This window comes from Rhodotorula graminis (assembly GCF_001329695.1).
Source record: "Rhodotorula graminis WP1 unplaced genomic scaffold RHOBAscaffold_4, whole genome shotgun sequence".
Taxonomy (NCBI): Eukaryota; Fungi; Basidiomycota; class Microbotryomycetes; order Sporidiobolales; family Sporidiobolaceae; genus Rhodotorula; species Rhodotorula graminis.
This window is the reverse complement of record NW_017264931.1, coordinates 43157-61878: the sequence shown is the minus strand read 5'-3', so window position 1 is coordinate 61878 and position 18722 is coordinate 43157. Positions and strand designations below refer to the sequence as shown.

Sequence of the window (18722 nt, the reverse complement as noted above, 5' to 3'; positions counted from 1 at the left end):
TCATTGTGCGCTCGCTGTGGGGCCGGACTCGCGAGAGCTCGCTCTGCGGACGCTCTAGGACGGCGAGAGCGAGAGCAAGAGGCTGTTGAAGACGATTTGCAAATGGACCGGCGACGGCGACGACCGCGAGGGTCTCCTCGAGGCGCTTGCTCCCTCGCACCGGCTCCCGATGCCGCCATGACAAGCACAACTGCTGTGGTCGAGCTCGAGCTCGCGTACACCCGCTCAGTGCGGGCGGCAGAGCCTCCCGAGGGCGGCGGCGAACCGCCACGATCTTCATCATCACGAGCTGCTCCCTCGCCTCTCGACAAGCGCGCCCTGTTCTGCTTGCTCGCACAGCATCTATCGAGGTGCGTTCGCGCCTTCCACCCTTCCCCTTGCCCCCACGTTCGCATGCCGCGGAGCTGACCTCGCCCCTCCCCCACTTCCTCCCTCTCGCGACCTCTCACGCAGCACATGGCAGCAGCGCTCCTACGAGTTCGCCTCGTACCTGTTCCTCATCCAGCTCTTCCCGTCGACCACCCTTCAGCCGTCCATCTTCGGCTTTTGCACGACGAGCGCTGCCATCGTTTTCGCCGGCACGGTCGGGCACCTTGTCGACCTCTTTGAGCGAGTCCGGTTCGTGCGAGGCACCATCATCGCACAAAAGGGCACCCTCGCGTGCAGCTACGCCATCTTTCTTGCATGCTTCCTCCGCCTGTACGCCGCGGCGCAAGAACGGCGAGAACAGCCGACCTTGGTCGGACTTTTCGTCGTCGTCACCCTCTTCTCGATGGCGCAGAACCTGGCTACAGTGCGTCCTGCTCACCTTCCGTCTCGTCCACGAGACCGGGACCTGACGCGCTCGCATGCGCCGCCTGCAGATCGGCATCTCGGTCGCCGTCGAGCGGGACTGGGTCACCTGCATCGCTCAAGGCGACGGCGCCAAGCTCACGCAGCTCAACACGTGCGTCCCACACTATCTCCATCATCTGTGCGACAGGAGAAGGCGCGACCTGTGTCGGCCATTCGTTGCACCGACCTAAACCTCCCTTGCCTCGCACAGCTACCTGCGCCGTATCGACCTCCTGTCAAAGCTTCTGGCGCCCTTGTTCGTCTCTCTCTTGACTACTGCGGCGTCGTACACCTTTGCGGCAGCGTTCTTGCTAGGTCTCGCCGTCGGCGCGACCATTTTCGAGTGGACCTGTCCGTCGCCGCCTTCTTTCTCCCTCCACGTCCTCCCTCTCACCTCGAGACTGACTCCTTGTCCTCTGCAGGGATCAACATCGTCTATCGACGCTTCCCGATGCTGGCAGAGACCAAGCCGACGCCCGAGGCCGCCCCAGCCGTCGACGAGCTCGCCGCAGATCCACCAGCCGATCGGCCTTCTCGAGCGCGGCTGCAGGTCATGATCGCTCGTCTACCAGGTCGAATACGGCTGCACGTCGTCGCCGAGGGCCGAAACTGGCTCGCCTTCATCCGCGCGCCCGTATTCTTCTCGTCGCTGGCGATCTCGCTCCTCTACCTTACCGTCCTCTCGTGAGTCCCTGCCCCTCCTTCTCTCTCTCCCGCCTTTCCACATACTTGTGACGAGCTCACTCTCACTCCCTCTCGCAGCTTCGAGGGCTCGATGCTCGCGTATCTCAAGAGCCATCGGTACCCCGACGCGTTCGTCGCCGGCATGCGCGGCATCGGCGTCGTGACGGGCCTCGCTGGAACGCTCGTCATGCCTGTTCTCGAGAAGCGCATCGGACTTGTACGCGCCGGGACCTGGAGCATCTTGTGCGTCCCCTTCTCTCCCTGTTCGAGCTCGCCTCGCCTACGCACTGACGCACCCGCCCCGCCAGGTCCGAGGTCGTCACCCTCATTCCCGCCGTCCTCGCGTTTTTCGTCGGTGCACCGCCTGACGGCGAACGAGGGCCCGGCTGGAACGACGCGCTCCTCTTCTCGGGCATGGCCTTGAGCCGAATCGGCCTGTGGAGCTTCGACCTGTGCCAGCTCAAGGAGCTCCAGGAGGCGCTCAACGACCACCCGCAGCGCAACAGCATGCGCGTCTCCCTTTCGCTCGTCGAGCGCGTCGAGCGCGATCCAGGTCTTGACGAGCGTGACTCTCTTCTGCAGCATGGCGCTTCAGTTTTCGCTGCAGAACATGTTCGACCTCGTCAAGTGCGTCCTCACCTTCTCTCTCTCTTCTTCCTCCTGCGTACGCCTCAGACTGACTGACCGTGCGTGTCATGCAGGTACGGCGTCACGATCGTGCTCAACCGGCCGTCACAGTTCAAGTGTGCGTCCCTGCCTCCCTCCTCGAGCCTCACTCGCGCCGCCGCTCACCCTGGCCCGTCGTCATGCAGGGGCCGTCGTCATCTCGTTCGTGTCGGTCGGACTCGGCGCGCTGTCCTATCTCGTCTACGCACGCAAGGAGCGCGGGCACCTCGTGCACTTGGCATGGACCGAGGCGCTTCTCAAGAAGGGCCGGTAGAGCAAGAGCGCAGCCTGTAATAGATCGCTGCTGTACCACTGTCGCCTCAGTCGCGAGAGTCCAGATAGCTCGTAGCCGCGGTTGAGCGGGTTCGGTGCCGACGTTCTCATCAGCGAACGTGGAGAGGCTCACCTCTCCCTCCTCCCCACCACTCGCTGCCCGCTCGCCGTTATGTCGCCAGTCAAGGTAGCCGCTGTCCAGATCGCCTCAGTCGCATACAACCTCGACAGCTCTCTCTCCAAGGCGCGCTCGACCTCCCTCGCCTCGTCCCCCCACGCCCGCGTCCGACAGCCAGCTGACCCACCCCTGTACGCCCGCAACAGCTCGAGGACTACTGCAGCCAAGTGGCTGAGCAAGGCGCCAAGCTCGCAGTCTTCCCCGAGGCTTACCTGAGGTGCGCTCCTCGCTTCTCTCCCTCCTTCCCCACCTCCACCTCGACCGCGAGCTGAACCAGCTCGTGGACCGCCCGCAGTGCCTACCCGCGCCACCTCGACTTCAAGATTGGCGCACGGACCGACGAGAACCGCTCGTGGTACAGCCGCTACGTCTCGTCGTCCGTCAAAATTCCGGACGGCGCAGAAGGCGTCGACTGGCTCGCGAGCGATGAGGCGGCTGCAACTCGAGCCGGCACCGACTTTGACGCGTTCAAGCGTCTCCTGGTCGCCGCCAAGAGCAACAAGCTTGTGCGTCCCTGCTCCCAGATCCGCGCCTGTGAGCGCCCGCTCACCCTCGAACCGGCCTCGGCAGATCCTCTCGGTCGGCATCATCGAGCGTTCACTCCTCGGCGCAACGCTGTGGTGCACCAACGTCATCATCTCTGAGCAGGGCATCCTCCTCGGTAAGTCTCGCCCGTTCCTCCCTTTCGCGCACGGTCCCCCTTCCCCTCCTTCTCCTTCTCCTCCTCTCGTCCGTCCCTTCCCTTGCCTTTCTTTCACGCTCGCCTACCCCACCTGTCGCGCACACAAGCACCTACTCTGTCTGTACGCGCCTCCTCACTGACTCTGCGTCGTTCGCCTCGCGCAGGCAAGCACCGCAAGCTCATCCCGACTGCCGCCGAGCGCGTCGTTTGGGCGTCGAGCAGCGCGACCAATCCTCCCGCCGCCCTCGACTCGACCGCGCCTGCGACCGACAACCTGCCCGTCGTCGCGACGTCGGTCGGCCGCGTCGGCGGCGTCATCTGCTGGGAGCATTTCATGCCCCTCGCGCGTTACGCCCTGTACCGCAAGGGCGTCGAGCTGTGGGTCGCGCCGACGGCCGACGCGCGCCCGACCTGGGCGCCGGCGATGCAGTTCATCGCGCAGGAGGGCCGGTGCTTCGTCGTGAGCGCCAATCAGTTCCAGCGCGCGAGCGACTTTCCCGAGGACTACCCTGCGCGAGTGGCTGCCGGCGAGAGCGAGGGGCGAGGAGCGGACGAGGTGTGGAGCAGGGGAGGGTCGTGCATCGTGAGCCCGCTCGGCGAGATTCTTGCAGGGCCGCTGTGGGACCGGGAGGGAGTCGTCTACGCCGACGTGCGCCCGCCTCTCCCTTTCGCTCTTCTCTCTCAGCGCCCTTTCTCCCCCCCTTCCCCTTTTCTCTTCGTCGACGTTTCCTTCTACCTGTTCATGGATACCGACCATCTCCCGAGCGACGACTCACCGGCGAAGAGCACGCTCGCAGATCGACCTGGACGACATTCTCGGATGCAAGCTCGACATGGACAGCGCCGGCTCGGCCCACTACTCTCGCGACGACCTTTTCAGCTTCTCGGTGCGGACGTGACTCGTAGAGCGGGCGTGCAATAGAGCTCGAGTTGCACTAGATCTGCTCGCCCGCCTCCGTCCGAACGAGAGCTCCTCGTCCCCTCGCCCTCCTGCCTCGCCCAGCTCAACGCCGCTGCTTGACGACCTCCTTGCGGTATCCGACGAACGCGACGAGGTTCTCGAGCGCCCCGTCGGCGCGCGAGCGCAGCTCGGGGAACTTGTTGCGGTCCACCTTCTTGATCTGCGAGTGCGGGTTCCGGGACGGTGCGAGAGGTCGGCGTCAATGACATGCACGAACGAGAATGTGCCGGGAACAGCCATGGAGAGAGAAGGAGAGGGAGGAGAGAGGGAGAGAGGGGACGCACAGCTGCGCGCACGCCCGGGACCGAGCCCTCAAGCGCCTGGAGCATGCCGCCCTCGCGGAACACGGGCACGTCGTACTCGCGCTCCTCGTCGGCGTACAGGTCGATGAGCGAGTCGATCGCCTGGAGGAGGATGTCGGGCGTCGACGCGACGGTCGAGGGCGAGGTCGACGCCGCAGGGGTCCGAGCGGGGAGGAGCGAGAGGAGGAAGCGGCCGATTTGCTGCGAGCGAGGTCGAGCGGGTGAGTGCGGCTCGCGAGAGACTGAGAGAGGTGAAAGAGAGAGGTGAGACGCACAGCATTCTCCTCGGCAGGGACGCCCTGGCGCCGTCCGAGGTATCCGAGCGCGCCGAGCGTGCGCACCCGGATCGCCTCGCCCGACGGCGTGGGCTCTGCCGCGAACGGCGAAGCGTACACCTGCTGGATCAAGAACGGCGTCGTGTCGGGGCCGACGACCTGTGGGACGTGACGACGAGGGTCAGAGACGGGCGCCTTTGAGAAGGCGAGGCAGAGAAAGGGGAGGACGCACAAGTCCTGCACCAGGCTCCGGGTCGAGCCCGAGGCGCACACAGCCCCACACGACGCCCGCCGCCGCCATGACGACCTCGAGCCGGCGCTCCTGCACCTCGTCGACCTCGTCGCCACCCTGCTGCTGCGGCGCCTTGTCGCCGCCCTTGCCCTTCTTGCCCGACGCCGCCGGCGCCGCAGCGGCTGCGGTCGGGCCGTGCGTCCTTGCGCCCTCGAGCGCGCCGAGCATGAGCTGCAGCGCGCTCTCAAACACGCTCTGGAGCTCCTTGGCGTCGCGCCTCGCGGCGGCCGTCGCGCCCTTGGCGGCACCGGCGCGCGACAGGACGACGTAAAGGTTGTTGAGCGCCTCGGTAGCGCGCACGTGCACCGTCGTGAGCGCCTCGGCGAGCGGCGCGAGGTTGTGCGGCACGAGGTCGGCGCTCGAGGCCGAGGTGCTGATCAGGCCCGACGACGAGGCCGAGGCCGAGGCGGGCGCGTCGAGCGGCGAGGGGGCGAAAGAGGAGGGGGAAAGGAACGAGAGCGAGGTCGGGCGCGACAGGGCGAGGAGCTGGAGAGGGAGGGAGCTGAGGAGGGCGAGCGCGCCCGACTTGGTCGCGCTCGTCTCGGCTGCGGCGCCGTCGTCGTCGTCGCCCGAGTCGCCGTCCGAGTCGTCGCCGTCGCCGGCCGTCGCCGCGAGGTCGTCGAGCATGCTGTCGTCGGCCGTCGGCGTGTCGCCGCGCCGGCGCCGAATGACGCCGTCGGCCTCGTTGACCTGGTCGCCGCCCATCGCCTCGTCCTCGCCCTCGCCGTCCGACGCACCCATGTCGATGTCGTCGCCGCCCTCGACCTCCATCGAGATGCCGCCCCACGCCTCCTGCTCCTCGTCGTCCTCCTCCTCGCCCTCTGCGCCGGCGCCCGGCGCGCCGTCGAACGAGCCCGCGGCGGGCAGGCCCGACGCGAGCCACTCGCTGAGGACCTCGAGCGCGAGCTGGAGCGTCTGGCTCTGGCGCTCGAGCGCGGCGAGCTTGCCCGCCGGCGAGTCGGACGTGGTCGTGTGCTGATTCGGGAGCGCCGTCGGGTCCTGCAGGGCGTTGCGCGCGTTAGTGAGGGCTTTGCGAGGCGAGGGATTGGGAGCCAGAGGCAGGAGGAAGTAGAAGCCGGGACGCACAATCTCGCCGGCCACCTTCTTCGCCTCGCCGACCGAGTCCTCAAGCCGCGCGCTCCCGACGAGCCCGAGGAGAACACCCTGCGCAACGTCGCTCCTGAGCGCGTCGCGCACCGTCTCGACGTCGCGGCGCTTCGAGCGGCCCTTGGCGATCTCGAGGAGGGACCCGAACGCGAGGACGCGCAGCTGCGCCCAGGCGTCGACGTCTGAGCTCGAGGGCCCGGCGGGTGCGGCGTCGGTTGATGCGGTGGAAGAGCGAGAAGAGGACGAGGGAGGCGTTGGGGTGAGAAGGATCGAGAGGAGGGTCGAGAGGGCGGGCGAGAAGGTGAACGAGCCGGCCGACGACAGGAGGTGCGTGTGTGCCGCCGGGTTGGACGAGATGAAGGCGTGCAGGGTTTGTGCTGCGGACCGGGCAAGGTCAGTCGAGGTGCCGCAGGAAGCACTGGATGGAGGAGGAAAGGGACGCACCTGCTGCGACGGCGACAAAGAGGGGCACGCGCAGGCGCTTGGCCTTTTCCCGCTTGACGTCCTTCTTCTTGAGCGCCTTGCCGCCCGCTGCCCCGGCCTCGACGTCCATGCCGCCCGGACCCGCCGCGCCCTCGCCGCGCTGCTCGTCGCCGTCGAGCTTGTCGATCCCCAGGCGGTCCTCGTCGAGGAGGGCGACGCACAGGGCGACAATGTGCTCGGCGTGGGCGTTGAGACCGGCGAGGATCTTGGTGTTGCTCTCGGCGAGGCACCACACGAGGGTGAGGACGTTCTCGGTCCAGTCCCAGAAGGACCGGCGGAGCGTGTCGTGCGCCTCGTTGGCGGCGTCGGCGGCGCGGCGCTGCTCGGCGGTGGCCGGGAGCGCGGGCTTGACGGGTGCGGGTGGCGGCGCGAGCTGGTGCGGGAGGAAGTGGGCGAGGAGCGGAAGGTGGACGGTCGCGAGCGGGAGGAGGAGGCGCTTGTTGTGCATCTCGGAGAGGATGTGGGGAGGGGACGAGACGGCGAGGTTGCGCAGGGCGCCGAGCGACTCGATGGCGGTCGACAGGTCGTCTGAAGGCGGCGGCGTCGACGAGGACGAGGACGAGGGCGCCGAGAGGGTCGAGAGGCGCTCGATGAGGAGGCCGATGAGGTTGCGCGACAGGAGGAGGCGCAGTTGCATGGGCGGGAGCGACAGGATCAAAGACGACAGGGTGGACTGTTTCGCGCGCAAGAAAGGAGGTCAGCCTGGCCTTGGGAGAGCGAGTCGCAAGGAGAGAGAGAGGGAGAGAGGTGAGCGTACCGCAGCAAAGACGCGGTCGCGGCCCTCGGGAGCCCTGAGCTTGTCGAGGAGGTCCTGCATCTCGGCGTCGCGGCGTTGGCCCTTCTTGCCCTCGCGGTGCTGGTTCGGGTGCGGGTTGTTGGTGGGGTCCGAGGTGTCGGTGAGGGGAGCGGACGAGGCGGCGACGCGGGCGGCGCGCGTCTGCTTGCGGTGCCTGACCTTGCCCATGGTAGCAGTGCGGGGGCTGGTGGTGGTCCTGCTCGGCGGAAGGAGCAGAGGGTGAAGCGCGAGGACGATGCGGTCGAGCTCGAGCTCGAGACGAGGACGAGGCGGTGCGCCCACCTCGCAGGAAATCGCTGGGCGGGTCTGGTGAGAGCTCTACGGTGCTGCAAGAGCGATACAGGTGTCGGTAGCTCGCTGGGCGGCGTGGTCGCTGTTGTCCCTCGTCTCATCTGGCTCGCGCGGAGAGGTGGTTCCTCTCTCGTCAGCCACGCCACCAGCTGGCTCGCGGGTACCACAAGCTGGACCAGGACGCTCCTCGGCACCACTTGCAGCTCGAGCGCTCCCTGCACGGCGTCGAGCGACTCGCCGTGCGCCCCGTTCCCCCACCTCGTCCGCCTCGTCAGCCAACGACACCGCGTCCCCATGTCCACCACGTCTGAGACCGCCGATACTGCGCCACAAGGTGCACAAGAAGCAGCAAGCCCTGTGGCCTCGCCGATCCATGCCCAGGCGCCCTCGACTGCTCCCCCTCCTCAACTCTCCCCCACCGCCTCGTCGTCGACCCGGTCTCGCTTCTTCGCGACCGCCTCGTCCCGCCCGTTCTCGCGCAGCGCCCTCCAGCGCCAGAGCGTTCACACCCTTCCCTCGATCCACCACCTCCAGCACGGGTTCGCCAAACTCGGCCTCCTCGCTCAAGCCCACCCTCGCGCCGCACCGCCGCCGAGGCGCACCTCGTCGTCCTCGAATGGCGTCCTCCAGCCTCTCGAGCACGAGAGCGCAGTCGACGGCGACGGCGGCGCGATCGACGAGCTGGGCCCGCAGCCCGACAAGCCCGTCGTCGACCTGCGCATGCCGTGGGAGCGCGACGAGGCGCTCACTCGCAGCGCGGTGCTCAAGGACGAGGCGCAGCTGCGCTCCGAGGCGTACGAGGCCCTCGATGCCGTGTGTGACTGGTGCGCCCTCCTCTCTTTCTCTCTCGCAGTAGCCCGCACAGGATTTTGACCCGCCGTTCCTCCTCGCGCAGCTGGTCTATCGCTCCCGGTTCGACACGCCCGCCTTGCCGACCTTCATCTTCATCGACCATGTCGCGCAATCCTTCGACCGCGTCCGCCATCACGCCAATGAGTCCAGCCGACGACACGTCCTTCCCCTCGTCCGCCGACGACGCCAATCTCCCCCTCGTCCCCACCCTCCTCGCCACCACCACCCTCGCCGTCCGCGCCATCCAGGCCTTCGCCGTCTCCCTGCCCTCGCCGCCCGCCCCGTCAAGGGCCGGCACCGAGAGCGCCGAAAACCCGCTCATCGTCCTGCGCCGCACAAGCCTCGACGTGCTCGGCATGCTGCGCGAGATCGAGGCGCGGTACCGCCTGCCGGGTACCGTCGGTACCGACGACGCGGCGGTGGCTCGTCCATCGACGCTCACGAGCGAGGCCGGCGACGATCAGGGCGCGCGAGCGACGGGACATGCCGAGGTCACCGCGCCGCACGGCGACCCGGCGTCGCAGACGGCGTCGCCAGAGCCGCAGTACCGCGTCGATGTCGAGCTGTCGGCTCTCGAGCGCGAGGCGGCGCTCGTCGAGCGGTGGGTGCGCGCCGTGGAGGACGAGCTCGAACGGTCCGAGACGAGGGTCCGTGCGGCGGCGGGCGCGGGGCGCCGGCGGAGCAGCGTGAGGGCGGACGAGGAAGGGCAGGTGGGAGGAAGAACGGTCGAGGGCGGGGAGGGACGGGCAGAGGCGTTGCCGGACTGGGCGCGCGACACGGGCTGGCCGGACGGGCTCGGTGCGTCGGCTTCGATGGCCTCGATTCCTCGTCTCGCAGCTCGGCACGCGTGACCTGACTCGTGGGGGACCACCTTGGCGTACAGTCCGAGCTTACGCCATCATGGTCGCTGACGCGTCGGCGTCGACGGCTGAACACGCCCTGCCCGACCCCGCCGACGACTGGTGCGGCTTTCTCGACGCGCTCAGGTACGCTCCTCTTCCTCTCCCCCCCCCTCTCAGTCGAGCCGAACTGACCTGTGACCTCTCTCGCAGCGACGGCACCCTCCTCCTCGAGTCGTTCAACAACGTCCTTCGCCACTCGCCCTGGTCGCGCCCGTTCGGCTTCGTCCCCTCGTCCTCGATACACGTCTTTCCTCCTCTCGCCGCGGTCGGCATCATCGGCAGCAGCGGTGGGCCAGCTTCGTCGAGCATGAGCCGGACGGCGAGCGCGGCGAGCGACGGCGGCGAGAGGGTCGGCGCCACGTTCAGGAGGGCCGAGAACCTTGGGCAATGGAGCGCGTGCGTCCCTCTTTCCCTCTCTCTTTCTCGCCTTCTTTCTCCTCGAGACTTTTGGTCGTCGACGCCCGTCACGCAGCAGCAGCCCTGACGCCCCTTCTCGACCGCCCGCAGTGCCCTCAAGCACCGCTACGCCCTCTCGCTCGGCCCGCCGCCGTTCGACATCCGCCTCATCGCTGCGCGCAGGCCCGAGTCGGCAGCCGAGTGGCGCGAGATGCTCGCCGGAGCGGTCGAGGGCTGGGCAGGGGCGGTGGCGAGCGAGGCGAGCGAGGTCGAGAGCGAGCGGCAGCGGCGAGGGGAGGAAGGGCGAGCGAGCGGCCAGGGTTCGAGCGAGTAGAGCGCGTTTGCATCCCAAAGCGTTCATCGCTCTCGCAATCTGTCCCTCGCACGTCGAGAGCATGTCGAGCGCGCCTTCGACCATGAGCAATCGCAAGGGAGAAGAGCGCCGAGATCCTCCCGCTCAAGCCTGCCTCTCAGGAGGCACGACGACGCAAAGAGAGAACCACAGCTTGTACCATATCAAAGATCAGAGTCTACAACGCCCTATGCACGCCCTCATCGCCGCCGAAACGACATCTAGAGCGACAGCTTCTCGCTCGAGCCCACGCTCGCCGCGCTCGATTCGAGCCCTGCCCGCTCGCGCCGCTCCTTCTCGGCACGCCCGAAGTACTCGACGCCGATCTTGCGGATGACGAGCCACGCTGGGACGAGGCTGACGCCCCACAAGGCGAAATTGAGCGACGAGGCGCCGATGTCCTGAAAGGCCGGCAGCGAGTTGAGGCCGTAGCTTACGGCCTGCGCTGCGGACTCGGTGGCACGCAGGAGGCCTCCGATGCGCAGGATGTCGGCCGGCTCGGTGACGAGAGTGCCGCAGACTGTCAGAGAGAGAGAGAGTCAGTGAGAGGCGACTTGGGAAGGCCGATTGTGGGCGGCACTGGAAGCGACTCTCGCCCGAGATAGTCGAGGCGAGAGGGAGAGGGAGAGAGAGAGGACGGACCGAAGTAGAGGAACATGTAGTTGAGCTGGAAACCGGCGGCGATGGCCAAGTACGAGCCGAACCCTTTGCCGAACCCGGCGTCATTCCAGTCGTACACGGCGCCCGTCTTGCGGAACTCGTTGTTGACAACAATACTCCACGTCCACCATGCACCCTGGAGGCCCATGACGAGGAAGAAGGCGCCGCGAGCGCGCTGCTGGAGGTTGAACCGCTTGCTGTCGAGGGCGAGGCCGAACAGGTTGCCGGCGATGATGCTGACGACGGCCGAGAGGAAGCTGCCGAGCGCACGTGCGCGCACCGTGTAGTGAAGCGTGAGGAACGTCGAGTTGAACGACTCGCTGAAGACGGCCTGGGAGATGAGGGGCACGATGAGGAGGAACTGCGCGCGCTCGGACCTCGAGTCAGTGCCATCGTCCTCGGGCCGGCTGAGAGGCGGACAGGGACGCACACGCTTGCTGAAGAAGAGCTTGGCGGTCTCCTTGAGCTCGACGAGGATCGGGTTGTCGACGAAGAGCTTGACGGCGAGGCCGTCGGTGCGCTGGACCTTGTGCGGCGGCGGCAGGAAGAAGGCCGTGAACGGTCCCGCCGCCTGTAGAGCGATGAAGATAAGGAAGACTTTTGGATTGACGGCGCCGGCCTCGCTGCGGTTCGAGTTGAGCCCGAGGTTGATGGCGCCTGAGGGAAGAAGAAAGTCAGGGCCGGCTCGTTCAGAGTTGCGGACATGGACGAACCGCCGAGGATCTGCCCGCCGACGCGGAAGGACAGCCACCATCCGAGGAACTTGCCCTGGTTCTCGGGCTCAGGGTAGGACATAGCGACGGCCGCCTCAATGCCCTGTAACGAGGAGGGAGAGAAAGGGTGAGCGAGGGTCCTGCTGCGAGGGAAGGACGAACGACGCACCCAGAACGTGCCGGCCGAAATGCCGCACAGTGCAGCGCCGAGGAGGAGGAACCACTCGTTGCCGAACCGGTTGTTGCAGTACTGCGGTCGCGAGGAACGAGGTCAGTCGCGGTCCGGGAGAGGGACGAGGTCGGGACGCACCAGGCCCGCAGCGTACGGCGCATAGCCGGCTGCGCCAAAGAAGAGCGTCCACCGGACGCCGATGTAGCGCGTAATGGTCGACGTGAGGAAGGCCGTGACGACCATGAGGCCGAAAGTGAGCGCGTTGCTGGCGTTGACGAGGAAGGGCGTCGCCGCTCCACCGGCGCCGAGCGAGTTCATCGCGCCCCAGATTCCTGGCGCGCAGAAGTTGCAGACGCCGAGCGCGAGCGCGGCCCACCAGGTCGTGCGATAGAAGCTGCGCTTGACGGGCGTGACCGGCGTCGGGTCGGCCTCGACGAGTGATGGCGACTTGATGTCGGACATGATCGAGAGGGTAGGGAGGAGGCTGAGACGAGGTATCGAGCAGCGAGAGAGAGGAAGAGCAAGAGCTGGGAGAACGAGCTGGCCGGCACGAGGACGAAGGCGAGCGGCACCGCGAGCGTGCTGCTCGGAAGCTCTGGCGACATGCAGCGATCGCGCAAAGCCGACGCTTGTGTAGCGCTGCCGGGTCAATGTCGCCCGAGAGAAGCTGAGCCGATGGCGACATGAGATGGCGCAAGCGAGACTCGGCGAAGCGGGGGAAGAAGGAAAGTCCGCCGTGCGGCTGCGCAGCCATGAGCTGGCCAGGCGCAGCAGCCGCACAGGGAACCTGAGCGTGCTCGAGCCCGTCCATGGCGTCTGCGCCGAGCTGGCGGCGGTGGGCGAGGTGGAGAGGGACGTCGAGGTGGGTGGGTCGAGCGATGAGAGCGAGTACGGCTCGAGTCCAGGCCGGCCACAAGGGGGGACGGGCCCTGCCAAGTCGTAGTCGATGTGCGCGGGTGCTGAGCAACTCAGCAGCCATGCTGAGCGCGGTGTGGCGGGCAGGGTGAGGCTAAGGGCGACCTCGGCTGGCGCAGCGGCGAGTTCCAGCTTTCGCTCTGCGCGACGGTCCAGCTCGCTCGCAAGGTGCTCATGAAACGTCTCTAGATACAGCACAAAAGACCGGGCCAGCTACTGAAGGGGAAAGGGCGAGAGAGGAAGAGGGCCGCGCGCTCCCGCTCCGAGCTGTTTCCACCTCTCGGCGAGGCGGCCATAGACGAGCAGCTCGTTGGGCCGCGCGCTCACTTACCGAGCTGGTGCCACCGCTCGGCGAGGCGACCATAGATGAGCAGCTCGTTGGGCTCGTCGCCGTCGCGGTCGTTGATCTTGCTCTTGCCGAACGACTTGCCCTTGACGTCGTCCCACTGCTCGCCCGTGATGCGCTCCCATTCGGCGGGCTTGGTGAACCCGAGGCGGTCCAGCTTGGGCGACGAGAGCGTCAAGGGGTCGATCAGGACCGACGGCTTGAAGTCGCAAAAGTAGACTGTGTCGGGGAAAGACGAGGGTGTCAGTATCTCTAGCTGCTGCGCGCACAGAGAGAGAGAGGGGGGGGGGGGGGGGGGGGGGGGACGACGAGAGAAAGAGAGACGCACTCAGGCCGAGGCGGCGGTGGCCTCGCTGGTCGGCGGGAGGACCGACGACTCGGTGGATCGTCGACTTGGCGAACGAGCCGGTGAGGAACTGCGAGACGACGAGGGCGAGGGGTCAGGGCTACTTCGACAGGGTAGAGAATCAAGAGAGAGAGAGAGAGAGGTGGGCGCACCTCGAAGCGGTCGCCGAGGTTGACGACGAGGGCGTTTGGGCGGTACCCGACAAACTTCCACTGGCCGTCGTGATAGTCGCGGAACTGGAGGCTCGCCATGGGCTGCGGCGTGATGAAGGTGAGCGACGACGCGTCGCTGTGACCGCGCAGCCAGTCGCCCTTGGTCTTCGCCTCGTCGTCGGCGCTCATGCCGTGGTAAAGCATGGCGCGCCCGAAACCGCCGCCCGACACCTCGGGCTTGTCCTCGGTGACATCGAACAGGGACCAGATCGTGCCCTCGGGCAGCTCGAGGATGATGTCGAACAGGGACGACAGCTTGCGGACGACGACGAGATGCAGGTACGAGAAGTACTCGGTCGTCTCGGGGAGGTGCCGCCGCACGAGGTCGGGGTAGGCCTGCTCGTTGCGCAAGGTCGGGTGAAGGAGGTTGCGCTGTCGGCGAGAGGTGGTCAGGGAAGATCGCGACGAGCCAGTGAGGCACAGGCTCGAGGGCGGAACGAACGGGGGAGGAAGAGGGCAGAGGAAGGCGAGGCTCGCGTAGTTGAAGTGCTCGATCTGGTCGCGCACGCCGGCCTGCATGCTCCAGTACCCTCGCGGCTTGAACCCGCTGCCGCGCTCGGCGCCGAGCTTGGTCTTGTCGTCGAACGAGTCGCCGTCCGACTGGGCCGCGCCGGCGGGGAACTTGGCCTTCTCGTCGAGCGGGAGGTCGAGGATGGCCTGCGACACGGCCTGGAGGTACTCGAGCTTGTCGTGCGGGAACCCGTGACCCTCGAGGAAGAAGAAGCCTTGGGTCGTGATGGCCTCCTCGAGGTCGGCGGCGAGAGCTTGACGAGCGGCGAGACCCTCAGGGCCGTCGCGGTACTTGGACAGGTCAACGACGCCGAGCTCGACAAAGGGGACTGTCGGCGCAAGAGAGGCGGTCAGCTCTACTGGTGGCAGAGCTTGAGGAGGTCCGGTCGAGAGGCCAGTCGGGGAGGGGAGTGGAAGGCGAGGACGCACGGTTCTCCTTGGTCGGCTGGACGTGCTTGAACGGCGGGTACTGTGGCCGAGCGATCGTCATGTCAGGCTCGTGGGCGCGGTGCGAGGGAGGGTCCAAGGAGGGGAGGAGGGGAAGCTGGGGCTCACCTCGCCGAGGACTGCGCAGCGAGTGGTCGGGCAGTTGCGCCGAGCCTTGCGAAGGTCAGACGGCGGATCGCACCATCGCGGCGGAGGACAGGCGGCCGAGAAGGACGAGGCGGACGAGGCGAGATCACGCCAGAGTCGGGCGAGGTTGCGAGGTCGCGCTGGCGAGGCGGTGTGCGCAGCAGGGGCGGCACAGACGATGCCAAGGTTGATCGACGCCTCGGGGCAGCAGCAGGTGCCGGCTCACAGCGGTGAGAGAGCGAGAGCGAATCCCATCAGGCGGCGAGGTCGACGAGGACGACAGAGCTCTCGTCAAGCTTTCGGCTGGCTCGAGTGCGCGCTCGCCGAGGTCACAAGAGCTGTGCGCACACGTTCACCGCGTTGCGACCCACTCGGTGAGCAAGAGACGAGGCGAAACTGCGCTACGACCTCTCGCCGGCGACTCTCGCGACGACTCGCACGCTCTCGCACGAAACAGCTGCGCGTTCTCAAGACCGCCCAATCTCGTACAGCCCCATGCACTGCGACAGAACCTGCTCCCTGACCCCGTCGGCTCAGATCTCCCTGCCCGAGATCGGGCACGACCACACCCACTCGCCCTCCTCGCCGTCGTCCGGCCCGGGCACCCGCCTCAGCCGCTCGTTGCCGTCGCTCCTCCACTCGGGCGCGAGCGTCGCCGCGCCGCCGTCACCCCTGACCCGCCGCTGCACCTCGGCGTCCCACTCGTCGGCGCTCTCGAGCAGCTCGAGCGCCTTGGCCCACAGCTCGTCGCGCTCCTCGGCCGTCTGCTCCATGTCGCCCGTGCGGCGCAGCTCGTTCGCGAGCACCGTGGCGCAGTCGACGAGGTAGGCGTTGCCGGTCAGGCCGTACGTCCCACCGCGCATGATGTTGGTCTGCGCGAGCTTGTGCAGCGCGACGTACGGCGTGTCGGGGCCGTCAAAGAGGGCGGCGTCGGCGTAGTGGTCGGGCGCAGGCAAAGGAGGGTCGGGAGGAGGGTATCGGGCGTTGTCGCGAGAAGGAGCAGGCGACGAGGACCACGAGCTCGAGGCGACGGCGGCGGCGGCTCGGCTGCGCGGCATGCGCGACGACGGCGTGCGAGGCGGCGGGATCTCGATCGTGAAGGCGGCCGGGACGGGGCGACGGCGCTGAGGCGTGACGGGCGGGTACGGGGCGGCTTTCGGCGTCGACGGGGCGGGTGGTGGAGCTGGAGCTGGAGCTGGAGCCGGCTCGGTCGGGCTCGAGGCGTACTTCCACCGCAAGCACCCGTGCGCGTACAGGTCGTCGACGTTGTACCACGCGAGCGCGGTGCGCGAGTAGCGCTGAACCTTGCGCGGGTTGTACGGCACGTTGTCGAAGCTGTGGCTGACGAAATTCTGCGAGGGAGGAGCAGAAACGGCGTCAGGTGAGTCGAGGCGCTCGAGAGCATTGCGCGAGAACGCGAGTCGAGTCGAGAGGCAGAGAGAGAGGGACGCACGAGCTGGTTGACCTGCCTTGGCCGGCCGAGCGCCTTGGCCTTCTTGCCCGCCGCCGTCGAGGCCATCGCCTCGTCCTCCTGGACCTTGTGCCGCAGGAACGAGAACCCGACGCGCACGTACGGGATCTGCCGCACGCCGTCGCCCTCGCGCCCGAGCGGCTCACCCTTGCCCGCGTGCACGGCCGTCGACGACCAGGCGGCCTCGGGCGGCACGTAGCCCGGGTACCCGGTCCCGAAGTAGTAGTCCGGGAGCGGCGGCAGGTCGTCGGGGAAGCGCGACGGCGTCTCGAGGGCGGAAAAATGGGTGATCGAGGGCGCGACTTTGCGCAGGTCGCGCGTCGAGTAATGCGCGAGCGGGTGCCACGAGATGGTGTACTTGAGCGGGGCGCGTCGAGGGTACGCGTCGTTGAAGACGTACATGCTGCAGGAAGAGGGAACAAGACTCGAGGTCAGGCACTGCTCGACGCCGAAGCAGGATGAGGGGGGCGCACATCTCAGGCTCTGCAGGGCGGCAGGGCGAACGCGTAGGTCAGTCACGTGCGTCTTGGACGGCGAGATGGGGGCGGAAGAGGAGGGCAGGGGACGCACTCTTGGACACGATCATCGACTGCCAGTTCCAGTCGAGGCAGTCGCCCTTGACGCGCTCGTTGGGCCCGAGGTTGACGGTCGCGCCCTTGCACGCCTTGCCGGCCTCGCCGTCGAGCGCCTCGAGGTCCGTCTTGGAGAAGAACCAGGACAGCTGGAGGCCGACCTCGGTGCTGAGGTACTGCGGGAGGTCGCCGGCCTTTGACGGGTCGCGGTCGCGGATCTTGGTGACACTCTCCTTGAGGGCGCGGATGAGCTCGACGCAGCCGTACCAGCCGCCGTTGGACGAGCCGTCCGAGCGCATCTCGACGACGTCGCCGAGGTAGATGGGCGCGTCAAAGGCGGGACCTGGAGGGAGGTCAGTGCGAGGTTCGTCGACGACGGGAGGGGGAGGGCCGGGAGAAAAGCGGGCGCACCGGTCATGCGCTTGTAGTTGCCGGCGCCAGACCCTTGGTCGTCGAAGCGGCGAGCGACGGCCTTGGTCATTGGGCCGTCTGGGTGGCCGAGCGAGTCGTGCTCGTCGGGCGACTGGTCGCGGTCGTCCTTGTCGGCGCGTGCCCTGGCGCGCTTGTTGGCGGTGCCGTACGTGGTCGAGTTGCGGGCGTCGTCGGCCTTGCGCTTGTTGGAGGTGCGGGTGGGGCGGGTCGAGGACGTTGAGGTGGGGGAAGCGGGTCGGCGACGGCTGGACGAGGCGGGTGGACCGGGGTCGGGAGCGTCGGTATCGCTGTTGGCCGAGCCGGTGTCCATGTCGGTGGCGAGTCGGCGGGCGTTGGCTGAAGGCGGCGGGGGAGAGGGCGAGGTCGAGGGCGGGACAGGGTCGGCGGGACCTGGGCCGGCGTCGGGTGGCGGCGGCGAGGGGTAGATGATGCGGGTGAGCTTGCGCAACATGGTCGCACGAGGCTCAGCTGGCGGCAAGACGAGCGGCGCGTGTTGAACGAGAGAGGGAGAGCTGGCCGGCTCGTGGAGAGCACAACAAGCCGGCGGGCAGCCTGTCGTCCAGCACAGCTGCACTCGCTCTAGCAGCGTAACAAGCACCACTAACCCCTAGTAACCCCGCCTGCGCGACCAACCAGCCCTCTCGCCGAGCCGACCCTCTCCCCCCTCTCGTCCTCATCAGCTCCTCGTCCACCTTCGACCACCATGGCCTCGCTCGAAGCAAAGCTCCAGGCAGCAACCTCGACCTACACCAAGCTCGAGAACGGTGCGTCCCACCCCCCACCCCTCTCTGTCGACACCGCTCACTCACCCTCCCCCCCTCCCCTCCCTCGCAGACTACGCTCGCGCTGTCGAGTCTCGCCAGCGCCTCGACGCCCAAAAGACCGAGAACGAGGGCGTCAAAAAGGTGCGCCCCACCGCCCTCTTCATCCTTGCTCTCCCAGCCGCACAGAGCTCACCCTCTGTCCTCCGCAGGAGCTCGCCAACCTCACCGACAGCAACTCGGTCTTCAAGCTTGTCGGCCCCATCCTCATGAAGCAGGACCAGTCCGAGGCCCGCCACAACGTCGACAAGCGCCTCGAGTGGATCGCCGGCGAGATGTGCGTCCCTTCTCCTTCCTCGCTCAAGAGTTCGACTCGCTGACCTCGCGCGTGTCCCTGCAGCACCCGGGTCGAGGCGAGCCTCAAGGACCTCGAGACAAAGGTCGAGAGCAAGCGCATGGAGGTGAGTTGGTCGATCCGCTCCTCGTTCCTTTCCGCTCCTGCTCGTCGAGCGGCAGGGAACGTGGCCGACCTCGACGTCCTCACTCGCTCACGCCGTCCTCGCTCGCAGATCGTTCACCTACAAGGCCAGTTCCAGCAGCAGCAGCAAGCCTCGGGCGCAGCGCCCATCGCCGCCTGAGCCTCGCCGACCCTCTCTCGACCCCTCTTTCCCTCGTCCCCCTCTCGTCCGCATCCCCTCGCAAGCCCGAACCCG

The 18722-nt window shown here is 67.5% G+C and overlaps 8 protein-coding genes across 8 annotated transcripts; 4 read left to right on the top strand and 4 right to left on the bottom strand.

Moving 5' to 3' along the window:
• Positions 1-177: 177 nt before the first annotated feature.
• Positions 178-2501, top strand: RHOBADRAFT_34793 (uncharacterized protein; the record flags this gene model as incomplete). Its single annotated transcript, XM_018413229.1, has 10 exons — positions 178-350; positions 454-793; positions 864-946; positions 1046-1185; positions 1257-1518; positions 1597-1761; positions 1827-2027; positions 2101-2145; positions 2220-2263; positions 2331-2501. 10 exons carry the CDS (start codon positions 178-180, stop codon positions 2456-2458), a joined length of 1581 nt encoding a protein of 526 aa, XP_018272220.1. The 3' UTR covers positions 2459-2501.
• Positions 2502-2613: 112 nt separating this feature from the next.
• On the top strand, positions 2614-4256 carry RHOBADRAFT_66162 (uncharacterized protein). Its single transcript, XM_018418883.1, has 6 exons — positions 2614-2701; positions 2782-2852; positions 2931-3141; positions 3206-3296; positions 3482-3966; positions 4115-4256. Exons 1-6 carry the CDS (start codon positions 2630-2632, stop codon positions 4214-4216), a joined length of 1032 nt encoding a protein of 343 aa, XP_018272219.1. The 5' UTR covers positions 2614-2629; the 3' UTR covers positions 4217-4256.
• On the bottom strand, positions 4223-7701 carry RHOBADRAFT_52213 (uncharacterized protein; the record flags this gene model as incomplete). Its single annotated transcript, XM_018416229.1, has 7 exons — positions 4223-4438; positions 4563-4781; positions 4856-5014; positions 5088-6146; positions 6234-6631; positions 6699-7410; positions 7495-7701. 7 exons carry the CDS (start codon positions 7699-7701, stop codon positions 4322-4324), a joined length of 2871 nt encoding a protein of 956 aa, XP_018272218.1. The 3' UTR covers positions 4223-4321.
• A 417-nt stretch (positions 7702-8118) lies between these two features.
• RHOBADRAFT_52212 (uncharacterized protein) lies at positions 8119-10308 on the top strand (the record flags this gene model as incomplete). Its single annotated transcript, XM_018416228.1, has 5 exons — positions 8119-8648; positions 8720-9281; positions 9514-9662; positions 9729-9974; positions 10086-10308. The coding sequence occupies 5 exons, from the start codon at positions 8119-8121 to the stop codon at positions 10306-10308; spliced, it is 1710 nt and encodes a 569-aa protein (XP_018272217.1).
• Positions 10309-10547: 239 nt separating this feature from the next.
• RHOBADRAFT_13508 (uncharacterized protein) lies at positions 10548-12333 on the bottom strand (the record flags this gene model as incomplete). The annotated part of the gene is made up of 6 exons (XM_018412144.1): positions 10548-10846; positions 10969-11347; positions 11417-11643; positions 11700-11802; positions 11869-11949; positions 12010-12333. 6 exons carry the CDS (start codon positions 12331-12333, stop codon positions 10548-10550), a joined length of 1413 nt encoding a protein of 470 aa, XP_018272216.1.
• A 626-nt stretch (positions 12334-12959) lies between these two features.
• RHOBADRAFT_52211 (uncharacterized protein) lies at positions 12960-14690 on the bottom strand (the record flags this gene model as incomplete). The annotated part of the gene is made up of 4 exons (XM_018416227.1): positions 12960-13351; positions 13461-13548; positions 13631-14529; positions 14630-14690. 4 exons carry the CDS (start codon positions 14688-14690, stop codon positions 13110-13112), a joined length of 1290 nt encoding a protein of 429 aa, XP_018272215.1. The 3' UTR covers positions 12960-13109.
• A 526-nt stretch (positions 14691-15216) lies between these two features.
• Positions 15217-17699, bottom strand: RHOBADRAFT_52210 (uncharacterized protein; the record flags this gene model as incomplete). Its single annotated transcript, XM_018416226.1, has 5 exons — positions 15217-16125; positions 16227-16647; positions 16718-16727; positions 16815-17159; positions 17228-17699. The coding sequence occupies 5 exons, from the start codon at positions 17697-17699 to the stop codon at positions 15307-15309; spliced, it is 2067 nt and encodes a 688-aa protein (XP_018272214.1). The 3' UTR covers positions 15217-15306.
• Positions 17700-17951: 252 nt separating this feature from the next.
• Positions 17952-18647, top strand: RHOBADRAFT_42492 (uncharacterized protein; the record flags this gene model as incomplete). Its single annotated transcript, XM_018414067.1, has 5 exons — positions 17952-18012; positions 18083-18153; positions 18222-18346; positions 18410-18470; positions 18579-18647. 5 exons carry the CDS (start codon positions 17952-17954, stop codon positions 18645-18647), a joined length of 387 nt encoding a protein of 128 aa, XP_018272213.1.
• Between the last annotated feature and the right edge of the window lie 75 nt (positions 18648-18722).

Bases quoted from the DNA above. Each gene is read 5' to 3' on its own strand.
- RHOBADRAFT_66162 (XM_018418883.1), top strand. From the start codon at position 2,630: ATGTCGCCAGTCAAGGTAGCCGCTGTCCAGATCGCCTCAGTCGCATAC. The intron at 2,853-2,930 runs GTGCGCTCCTCG...GACCGCCCGCAG, and splicing joins TTCCCCGAGGCTTACCTGAG to TGCCTACCCGCGCCACCTCG. The intron at 3,967-4,114 runs GTGCGCCCGCCT...GCACGCTCGCAG, and splicing joins AGGGAGTCGTCTACGCCGAC to ATCGACCTGGACGACATTCT.